A 12,106-nucleotide genomic window follows, 5' to 3' on the forward strand; every position below is an offset into this window, starting at 1 on the left:
CATCTATCCTCTTCCTGACAAACTTTCATTCAAAAGAGTTTACTCATTCGCACGAGGGAAGTTGAGCCTGCTGAACAGCATTCATTTTAGGGCTGCTAGACATCTCATTATTTGCAGAGAAAGAAGTTAATCACCTCAGTCAAAAATAAAGAAGTCATCATGGTAGTACGTGCCTGCAATTCTTATCCCAGAACTAGTAAGATAAGGACAGGGGCATCATAGCAAGTCCAAAGCTAGACTGGGCTATAAGAGACTTTGAAACATAACCCAACCAACCAGTAAAATATCTGATGAGAAGGTGTAACGATACATGTCTATAATCTTAACACATGGGAGACCGAGGCAGGAGGATGATATGTTTCATGGCAGACTGAGATGCATAGCAAGTTCCAGATGAATTGGGCTACACAGCAAGACCCTGTCTCCAAAAAAAAAACAACAACAAAACCAAAACCAAACAAGAACAAGCAAAAACCATCCAAAAGAAAAGAAAAGAAAAGAAACAACAAATCCAAAACCAATTAACAAAAACCCTTGATGACAGACTTAGGAAATTCTCGTGAGAATGACTAGAGATCCAGTCTTCTATGTTTCTGGAAATATTTTCTCCACAGAACAGACAGTACAGCATAGCAGTTTAGAGCCACAACTAAGGAACACAATGAATTAAGGTACAACTATTGTGCCTCTGAATTACTAGATTCAGGACACTACATAAATTAGTTATCCTCTCTAAATCTTAGTTACCCGGCATAAAATAGGAATAAAAGAATTCTATATAATAAGATTTATGTTAATGAGTAACATCGCAGGTATATGAACCATTATATATAACACAAGAGCCATTGTCTGAAAATGTGTTATAATTGTCACTATTACTTCAGCTCTTGGGACATATTGTTTCTGCCATTCAATATATGTCATGGGATAGGGACTTTTTTAATAAAACAAATTAAGAGAAAATAATATGAGGAAAATATTATTGAGTCTTCATTTCTTTCATCCTTTCTGTTCCTCGTCAGTGGAAACACTTCAGATGAGGGAGAAAGCAAGACAATGGCATTAAGTAGCCTAAAAAATATTCTTTGAGATTGGTTATAGGTAGAGAAAACTGAGCAGGATAATACACTGAAAATTATAATTTGTATCAGGGCTTCTTCTCATTTCTTCACAATGCTACCAATCTAGCTTTAAAAAAGGAATAGATATGGCCTCAGGGTAAACAACAAAACAAAATCCTGAAATGTGGGGAGCTGAGACAGAGAGATTTCCGTGAATTTCTGAGCAGTCTTAAGCTACCTAGCGTGAGGTTCAGGAGGTGAGAGTCAGGCCCATCTCAAAACTACTAAAACCAAATGAAAAATGAAAGACAAAATCAGAACTGGGGGTGTAGTTAACTTGGCAGAATGCTAGCCTAACGTGCATGAGGTCCTGGGTTTAATCCCCAAACTGTATAAAACTGGGTGTCGTGACAGATGCCTGTAAATCTAGTACTTGAGAATTTAAGACAGGAGGATCAGGAGTTTTAGGCCAGCGTGGGCTTAGAAGACTCAAGGTAGAGAGAGAGAGGGAAAAACAAATTACAAAAGTACTGTGCATGTCCATACGAAGACACTGAAGTATTGCAGTTTGGGTGAATTTGAACAACATGTCCTCACTTCCTCCTTTAAAGCACCAAGGGAGAGGAGGAAAGAAAACAATGATGCTTTTTCAGCCGCTTTTCTAGACTCACGTGTTTTTGGCCTGACCATCCTGGAAGCACATTTGTCCCACCAGAGCAGCAGACTGGTCCCCCAAACACTGAAAGGATAAATGACAATGAAAAATACTGAGCCATAGGTTTATTTTTTTGTGGATTTTAATCCACCAAGGAGTGAAATATCTATGCCTTACATTTCCTCCCATTGGCATCCCCCCCATTTATTAATCAAGATAAAAGGCATAAGGGAGAATTAAAATTTATTTTCCTCCCCCCTTCCTTCCTCCCTTTCTCTCTCTCTCTCTCTCTCTCTCTCTCTCTCTCTCTCTCTCTCCTTCTCCCTTCCTTTCCTTCCTTGAAACATAATCTCATGTAATGCCACACTGGCCTCTAACTCACTATGTGCCTGAGGCTATACTTAAAGTTAATTCACCATGTACCTGAGGCTAGACTTAAAAGTCAACTCACTATGTGGCTGAGGGTAGACTTAAGTTAACTCACCATGTGCCTAAGGCTAGACTGAAAGTTAACTCACTAAGTACCTGAGGCTAGACTTAAATTTAGCCCCCCAAAGTGTGGGATGTGCACTGCATCTCCACACCAGACTTCAAATTTCCTCAGAAGATTTTCAGTGACCTACCCTGAGTGGCAGAAGAACAAGAAGTGGCCGGCGTTGCTCCTCTTTCTTGCCCTCCCCAGTTCAAGGAAAGGCGAAAGGATTAAGACAGAGAGGTGGAGGAGGGATGGGGTGCGGCATGACAGGATTATATTTGGTACTGACTGATACTTACCCCAGATATTGGCACACCTTCCAAGGCCCCAGCTTTCTGATAAAAATTTTAAAAAGCGTTAGGAACAGTCACAAAAGTTTGGCTCTAATATAATATAACCGCTATAGGAACAAACAAGAAGAGCAACATGCCGAAGGATGTGAAAGGACAAGACAAGAGCAAGTGTTTAACTACATGAGCAGGACAAAGACAGTCTAGAAGTAGTCATCGAAATGACCAGAAGAGTTGCAGCCTTGGAAACGGAACATGAACACACTGGACTAGCAGTCAGAAGACATGGGCTCTACTCCTGGTTAGTCAGTGTTAGGCATCAAGCAGGCTGCTGAATCGCTCTACACAACTTAAAAATGCCTCCTGGGCGATGTGATCACAGATCAAAATTAGTGCTTTGCTATCATTGCTGCAATTATGAAACAACCAACGTATTTGTAAATAGCTATCAAAGTAGCATGGAACATAGTTTCCGAAAGCCTGTGTTGTATCAGCTCTTCTTTCTACTCAAACTGTTTTGAAGAACCAAGATATGTATTCAAAAAACTTCCATTTAGAAAAGTAACAGTTAATTTATGATTGATGCTTCTTATTCCAATCGGTATGGCCTGCAAGAAGCAAAGTGAGAGTTGAGTGGCTGCCAAAACTTTCTACAATAGTTTTTGAAGAAACATCACAAGGCTGAGGAGATCCTCGGTGCTACAGCTATTACCTAGCCTAGGCTGGGCCCCAGGTCTGGTTCCCAGGGCCACAGCAGGAAAACATCATGACAGAGCAATTTCAAATGATATTAAGGAAGTAGAAAAAATTAAGGAATGTAATCCCGAAAAAGAGGGGCATAGCAGAAAGAACACTAAATGAAAACCTTCAGACTGTCTCCTTTGCCTACCATTTGTTAGCAAATGGCCCTGGGACCTGTAGTGCCCTGCCTGCTAACAGGAAGAAGGTAACACTAGTCCCCTCCTCATATAGAGATATATGGAAGCCCTTATCAAAACAGAAAACACCCTCTAGATTCTTACCATTTCTTTCTTTCTTTCATGCTTCCCAGTTAATAAAATACTGGCTAGTTTTCAAGGGTGGACTTCTAGTGCTAGGGATCAAACCCAGCCCCTACTAACAAGTAAGTAAGTCCTTTACTGTTGAGCTACATTCCCTACCTGAGACCTGATGCTTTGTTTATTGTATACATTCTTTGAAAGTGAGCTTGGATAATACTAAGGATTAGACTACATTTGAACTTGATAATTGATTGTAAGACGTCTGTTTCTCCCTTCAAAATGATCACACTTTAAAGCGATCTAAGGAGTGTTCAGGCATGTAAAGCGCTCTGTTTTCTTTATGGGGGAGAGACTTCTGGAGGATTCCAGGAGGGTCCTCTGAGAAAGCATGCAGAAAAAATGACAGTGCATTTCCAACTAACTGGTCTGAAACATTGGGCAAGACATCAGAGAAGATGGATATTTAGGATATTAAAAAAAAACACTTCTAATTTCCCTACTATGCTCAAGACCAAAGTACATCACGATTATACTCTGCAGTAAGTAGCATCCAAATCTCCAGAAAACTCCCCCAGAATTTTAGAAACATTTATTTTAATCTTAGGGAAAACAAATAAACAAGATTCTGCTTCCTTGAAAAATATAAAACATGACTGTAGCTTATAATATTTTCGAAGGTTATGCAAATTCTAGATACATTTGTTTAGTGAATGGCCTTGAGCTTGTCTGAGAATCAATGGAAATGCACTGTATCTTTTCAAGATGAACGGGTGGCATAACCGGTGGGCAGCCTACTCACCAGACTATGGGAGATTTTCTATAGTCAGCAGGGGGAGAGAGGGGAACAGAAGCATAATATTTTAAGTGCAAGAGAAAACTAGGCCAATTAAATAAATGTTTTATTTCTACTATTCTCCGAAGCTCTTTCAAAAATAGCCTCTTCTGCTCTGCCCCAAGCGAATGTGCGATCAATATGGAACTCTGAAAGCGCGATAGCTGAGCAGTGGCAACACCTGCCTTAAGCAACGCCCTAAAAAGCCCTTACTCGTATGCAGAGCACTTAAAATTCTTACTCAAGCATTATCTAGAGCACCTGGCATCCAATTCTATTTTTATTAACTGTCTGAATGGAGTTCCTACTATTTTTCATGAAACGGCTAGTTTTGAAGCCTCCTTCAACTTATTGTTAAGTTTTATCATGAACTTCAATTTTGTGTGCTTAAATACCACTTCAAACCCTCCTAAAGGTTTCTATTCCTGACACTTGGCTACAGATTTTCAATGATGTTAAGCACACTTACTTTTCTCCCTCTGGGAGAAATGAAATGCCCCTTTTATGGAAAGTGCCTTAATTAGCAAAGCGATTTAGAAACAGACTCTTTACTTTCAGTTTCTTTGTTAGATTGTTGCAAACTGACAAAGAATGAACTATATAACAATGGTCCAGCCACTGGAAGGGATTAACTAGGGAAAAGAACGCCATTATGATGGGGATAGCACCTGCTCTAAATCAAAGGCAGACGGCACAGCTAAGAATAAACTGGCCTAATCATTCCCACACCACTCCTGAGAGTTAGGTTACTGATTGATAATACTTAAAAATATTAATATTCAAAAGACAAAACAGTATTACTGAAAGAAAAGCCGACTCAAGTTTATAAATATAAAAACAACTGGTAGTAAGAACTTGAAGTTTTTAGTTATAAAGCCATTTAAAAACATTAAATTCTTCTTTTACATACTATGAACATTAACAACGAAAGTCCCAAATCCCAAAGCATAAAACATAATAGAGTTAACTGTTGGATTCGAAACGGCAAAGGTCTTTCTTTTTGAATAAAATCCCCTGCCCCTACTATTGATTTTTACCATTAGGCCATAGATCTCAGAAGAACTCCGGACACTGGGAAGAATTTCCATTGGAATTCCAAAAAATCTGAAAAATAATAGCTTTGGGTATATAACACTGTTTGGAATAAACACGTAGAGACGTTTTTAAACATAATTAGAAAACAGGTGCATGTGAGCATACACGTCAATAGTGGTAAACATATTAGTCAAGAGAACATAGCTGTGTGTTTGGGTATTTAACAGTCTAACCTTGAAAACGAAATCGTAACAAATTTTAAAGCATACTCAGAAACCAAAGAACTTTTCTAAAAGAGGCTAATGCATAAAGGATACCTAATACGACCTGTTGATTCTATGCGCCATAGCTATGTTTGGTGCGATGACTCAGCAGGTCAAGGCACCCACTACCAAACCTAAGGACCAGAGCTTGATTCGTGGAATCCAAAGGGCAGGAGAAAACTGACTCATACTGGTACCCTCTGGCCTACGTACGCGCTCCACAGCCCTCGTGTCCCTGAAAGGGAGTGTGTTCACAGACACTTAAAGTAAAACACAGGGAAGGAAGCCCGCCCGCGCCCCTCCCTCCACCTGCAGCAAGTAGGGGAGCTGCTGCTGACCCATACTAACTGCAGCACCCGGGAGAGTGGGCCTCGCATCTCAACTGGGCGGCACAGGACAGCTGACCTTGTAGAGAGGAGAGCAGATGAACCATCCACCTAGGGAGCTGGGGAGATCTGGCCCAGCCCCTGGGCAAGGGAGAGATCCCAGCCGCATCCCCCCCCCCCCCCCACGGCCTCTAGCTGCCTGTAGTAGTTGGGAGTGTTGGCCCTGAGGTCATAAGATGTAGAGAGAGCTGTCCTTACCCCTTACTAGCAGCAGCACTGGGGAGAGTGGCCCTGCCCCTCCCTGGGCAAACCTAAGGTGGGGGGAGGATGGGGAGTGGCAATGTTGGAGAGCTCACCCTGGTGGTAAGGCCCTGATCAACCCTGCAGCTACCCAGGTCCAGAACCAGGGCTATGAGGTGGCCCATCCAACATCCACACTACAGCTTCCATGATGAGATTTTTCTCCTTTATATTCCTTCTCAAATTTTATTTTATTTTATTTGGAGGGGCTTTGCAAGGGCAGAGGGTGGATATGAAGGGATGAAAGAGATGAATGAGATCGAGATGCATGATGCGAAAGACACAAAGAATAAATAAAACATGAAAAAAAAAACCCACACAATAGAAGCTGCCTGTGGTGGTGGTTCATACTTATAATACCAGAACCAGTGAAGCTGATGCAGAGGAATCACTATGAATTCATTAGCCTAGACCAAAAAAAAATGCCTCCCAAAACAACAAAACAAAAACCCACATACAAACACAGACTAGCGTACTGTAGTTGAAATATAATAATAACTGTTAGTATAGGAAGATTTAGAAACTCAGTAAATAGTGTATACAAAAGTGTATAGGGAGACCTGCATTGAGGCCAAAACATAACTTACTCGCAGAGCTCTTTATCCCATTCCAAAGAATGAATGTTAAAAAGCATCGTCCTGCTTGCATTTGTTACATCTGTACAGTGGACACCCCCATTGATTCCTCCTGTCAAACTCTAGACAGAACGAAAGGGACACGTTAACTCTGAATGAATCTGCAGTTGTATTTATATATTATCACGGGCAATTATTACCAGCAGAGCACATAAAAAAAATGGAAGAACCAAACATTTCTATTATTGAGGTTTCTGCAGCATTCGATAGAAATACAATCTGAGCTACACATGTAATTTTGAGATGTCTGGTAGCTGGACCGGCTAGATGGCTTATCAGGAAAAGGCACATGCTGCCAACCTTGATGGACCTGAGTTGATTCCTGGAATCCACCCAGTAGAAGGAGAGAACTGACTCCCACAAGTTGTCCGCTGACCGCCACACACGTCACGGCAAGCACTCACCCCCCCACATACACACAAATGTAATTTTAAAAAATTGAAAATACACAAAGAAATAGAACTATAAATTGTACCTGTAATTCCTATATTCATATTATTTAGTCGATATATTTAAAATAAGATTTAAACATATAATCAATAAAATATTATTAATACATTTTATCTTCTCTTTTGTCTTAAATCTGTAGAATCCAGAGTGTATTTTATATTCACAATATACTCTAGTTAGGATTGACAACCTCATGTGGCTACTTTCATGCAATTCTAGTTAACTTCCGATTTAAAAAAAAAAAGTATTGTTTTTAATCTTCTATCTTTGGAAAAGTCAGAGTCTTATAAAATTTGACGAGGTCGAATGTGTTACCTCCAACGGTTTACAGAAAACCTTTTACATGCATGTTTTCTCTTTCAATTACACATCTTTTTGTGCACATCCTAAAAGCAGAGCTTTAAGTCCTCTATAACACCTTCAGAAGCAATGCTGACATCCTTCACATGGAAACAGTAAGAGGTAAGAAAAGAACAAAGGGAGAGACAAACAGCATCCCACTGGGTATAGTCCCAAAATGTGCCCTCCTGTCTGCTGCAGCTCCTACTTCCCATTCAGCTTGTCATTCAGCTTCGAGCAATTGCTAGAGCTACTCAATCAACTCTAAGAAAACAGTTGGCCTCTACAGAACGTAAAGTATGCCTTCCCTGGCCAGGTACAGGACAGGGTGGAGAAGGCAACCCTTCCAGAAAGTATTGTGAAAGACCTGCTCTACGGAGTCCATAAATGAGAATAAGACAATACTGGCTTTGAAGCCGCCCCAGATGGTGAAAAAGTTCCTCATATAGTATTTGTGGAGTAATGTGTTTGGAATTATGTGAGTATGGTTGAAGCAAGATCAGCACAAAAGTGTACGATCTTACAGTTGGCTTACTGTTGGAGATGTTAAAAACAGTATTGGCTGTTTTGGGACACATTAACAAAAATGGCTATAATAAATGTAACAGGGAGAAAAAGGGAGAGAGAATAGGAACCACAAAAGGACATATACTTTAAAGATATATATTGTGGGGCTAGAAGGACGGCTCAGCAAAGACCATTTGCTGCTCTTCCAGGGGACCCAGGTTCAAGCACCAGCACCCACACTTGAGTTCACAACTGTATCAACTCTAGTCCCAAGGAATCTGACACTCTCTTCTGGTCTCAGAAGACACTGCATACACATGGTGTACCTAGATAAATACAAGCAACATACCCATAAACACAAAATAATGAAATAATTTTTAAAAAATCAAAAGATCTACTTTGCAAGCCAGGTGTTATAGCATACACATTTAATTTCAGCACTTGGGAAGCAGAGGCAGGTGGGTGTCTATGGTCTACATAGCAAGTTCTAGCTAGGTCACCCAAGGCTACATAGTGAAATCCTGTTAGAGAGAAAAAGAGATAGACAGACAGGCATAGAGACAGAGATAGATTGGAAGTCACTGGATGTAGTGACACATGTCTGCATCTCAGGATTTAGGAGACAGATGTCAGAGGATTGGACAAGTTCAAGTCTAATAGGGTCTATGCAGTAAACTTCACACTGGTCAGGTCTATATCCTGAGATGCTATCTCAAAAGGCCAAAACAGAAAAAATAATGTGTCATATAAATATCTAAACTGTTCATTTCTACTGACCCGTGTTCAGCTCTGGACAAAACATTTTAACATACACTGTTATGATTTTCTTTCATATCCTGGCATGATTTCACAAGAGAAAGCTATAAAACATTGACCATGAAGGAGAAAAGTAGCTGAGGCATTTTTTACTGTGTAAAATAGTTATTTCTTCTAAGAAATGGCTGGTGTGATAGAATGAAATGTTGGGCATGAGAGAAAAGCTACCTAAATGACTTTCCCAAGTGATAAGAGCTATGAAATATGGTTTGGGTAACTATCTTCTGCTGTCACTCAAATAAAACAAGAAAAGAAAGAAGGGAAGTTGACAAAACTGCCTCTCAAATGGAGATAGACATTCTGCTGCTTCGAGTAGTTTTTCCTCAATAATGATGCTAAATTAGATTCCAAATGTTGGTTAAAAAAAAAATAGTAGGTAGGACCATTAAAAAAAAAATCCCCCAAAACATTCTCTGTGCATACATTACATTGAAACATACCCAAATGAGCCATGAATCAATGGTCCCAAAAAGAGCTCTATTTTCTTCAACAGCCTTCTGAAACTTTCTCACGTTGTCAAGGAGCCAGCGAAGTTTCACTGCACTGAAGTAAGTGCTAAGCGGAAGGCCTGTCTTGGACTAAAACAGTTATAAAGTTCGGTCAGGAAATTGTACTCACCACAGTTTAAAACAAAACCTCTAAAGAAAACAACTCAGCAAAAATACAGATTGACTTAGTGTCTCTAAAAGCAATCCCATAGGCTTTCAAACGAAAGTAGTTTTCCTTTCCCATGGTGCAGAAAAGCATGTTCATGACCAAAGAGCGCAGCGGCTATGTTTGCAGTTCAAAGAGTATCCACATAAGCAAAGTAAAGAGACAACGACACGACACATCATCTTCCTATTAGATGGTGACCGTGCAAGGTCGTTTCACAGTAAACTGCCTACCTGCAGATCCTAAACCAAAATTCTGCACTTGATTGTTCTTTTCATGGTAGACTGTGAATTTAGCAGTAATAAATTAATAACAACAGCAAGAAGATTACTTTGAAACACATAAATGAATAACATACTATATCTATCTATACTTACATGCGCAGACAGACAGACATATTCAAATATCAGAGTAATACAAACTTAGTGGAAAATAAATGAAGCAAAGCTCAATGACATGCCAGATTAAAGCAATACAGAACTGCGGTACATAAGAAAGCAGCTGGCTAACGTCAGCAAATCCAATGAGTGGAAGAAAAGGACTGGGGAAAGGCTAAAGGGTAAAAATGAACTCGTGTGCTTATTGATCTTTCTTGAGAACAGGTGAGGTCCAATTACTGTTAGCATATTAAATATTAAATTTCTTTATAAAGTTCAAGTAAAGGGATTAAAGATGTAATTGAAGTAATATAAAAATGATTGCAATTAGTTTTCTCTCCTAATCCTATTCCTTATTCTTATCAGATGAATATACTTCATGAGAAAACGCAAATCACAGTTGATGCGCTGTACTGGTACGTGCCTATTTTTATGATTGTTTAAGAATGCTGACGAGTCCCGAGCAGCTGTAGGCAGGCAGCGAGCTCTGGGAGCAGCCAGTCCCATGGCAGAGACTTGCGGGTTCCCAAGAGAGCCACCCAAGCGGGCGGGTGTGAGCCTGGTAGGTCCAGAGCCACTAGAGGGTCCCGGTGCCCAAACTCAGGAGCCGCTTGCAGCGGTGTTGCCGCAGGAGGACAGAAGACAGAGACATGGAATAGACTCAACATGCTGAATATTTATTCAAGGGGTTATGGAGGGGAAAGGGAGAAGGGGAGAGAGAGAGAGAGAGAGAGAGAGAGAGAGAGGAAGAAAAAGGAGAGAGAGAGAGACAGAGACAGAGAGGCACGCCTGCACACCAAGAGAGGACAGTAAGTGAGATTCAAGATGGCTACGAGAGGTCAGAGGTTGCGGGGGAGTGGGCGTGGCTTGTCCCTTAAAGGGACCAGAGACCAAAAGAATAACACCTATAATCTCATCATTTGAGAGACAGATGCAAAAAGATTGCTGAGGAGCTGTAGAGATGGCTTAACAGTTAAAGGCACTGGCTGCCCCTTCCAAAGGACCCTGCTTTGGTTCTCAGTACCCATATGGTGGCTAATAGCTGTGTGAAAGTCCTGTCGCGAGGAATGTGATACCCTCTTCTTGTCTCGGTGGGCACCAGACATGCGTACAGTGCACAGCTAATACATGCAGGCAAAACACCCAGACACATAAAATAAGATAAAATAAAATAAAATGCAATGTATAAAAGAGGACTGCTGCAAGTTTAAGGCTGGCTTGTATATACAGTGAGCTCCAAGTCAACCAGGACTACACAGTAAGACCCTGTCTCAAAAAATGTTTTCAAACATTTTTACAGAAAAAAAATTGTTCATACAATCTATTCTGATCACAGTTCCCTTCCCATAACTGCTCCTAGATTCTCCTCACTCAACTCCATGTGCGTTCTATGTCTCTGTCTCTGTCTTTGTCTCTCTCTCTCTCATAAGCAAACAAGCAAACAAAAACCTACAAACTGTAACTGGAAAACAATAATATTCTCAAATATTTTAACTCCACTAGCAAATTAAAAAAAAATTAAGGTTTCTAGCTTTCTTTTGGGTTGTTGGGGGCAAAGAGTATCAGTGCTCAGAAATAATAGAAAACATAATATATGGAAATATTATTTGACTTGCAAGGTCATCCCACAGAGGCACAAGATGTTCTCAAGAAGATCTTGCAAACCTAATAGACATAGTGTTAAAATGGTCAGACAGGAGTGTGAACATTGCCTGCAGCGGCAACACGGGGAGCGCTACACAATCTCTGAAGCTCAGTGCAGAGGCTTGGAGGCAGGGTTATGCAGTGTGGCAAAGCAAACAAAATGAGGAATAAATGAGCAAGACAAACCTGAATACCATCTATGTTTCCTTTCTCACTGAATCCAGCTTACTAAGAACTCAAAAGCACTCAGAACTTTCTTCAGTGGCCAACAGGGAACTATGCCGACGGATTCTTTTTTTTTTTGATTTATTTATTTATTAAAGATTTCTGTCTCTTCCCCACCGCCGCCTCCCCTTTCCCTCCCCTCCCCCAATCAAGTCCCCCTCCCTCGTCAGCCCAAAGAGCAATCAGGGTTCTCTGCCTTCTGTCTCTTCCCCACGGCCGCC

General features: G+C 40.6%; 1 protein-coding gene across 3 annotated transcripts in view; it reads right to left on the reverse strand.

Moving 5' to 3' along the window:
• Gk (glycerol kinase) overlaps positions 1-12,106 on the reverse strand; it is an 82,039-nt gene that overhangs the window by 30,388 nt on the left and 39,545 nt on the right. For all 3 annotated transcript variants that reach the window (XM_050131855.1, XM_050131856.1, XM_050131857.1), the window contains 5 exons: positions 9,426-9,563; positions 6,826-6,935; positions 5,352-5,418; positions 2,491-2,526; positions 1,733-1,800 (listed from right to left, as the gene is read on the reverse strand). In XM_050131855.1, the coding sequence (XP_049987812.1) occupies positions 1,733-1,800; positions 2,491-2,526; positions 5,352-5,418; positions 6,826-6,935; positions 9,426-9,563 (419 nt within the window). The remainder of the gene's footprint in view (positions 1-1,732; positions 1,801-2,490; positions 2,527-5,351; positions 5,419-6,825; positions 6,936-9,425; positions 9,564-12,106) is intronic.

Source organism: Alexandromys fortis, unplaced genomic scaffold, assembly GCF_014885135.2.
Source record: "Alexandromys fortis isolate MF-2015 unplaced genomic scaffold, M_Fortis_MF-2015_v1.1 scaffold_385, whole genome shotgun sequence".
Taxonomy (NCBI): domain Eukaryota; kingdom Metazoa; phylum Chordata; class Mammalia; order Rodentia; family Cricetidae; genus Alexandromys; species Alexandromys fortis.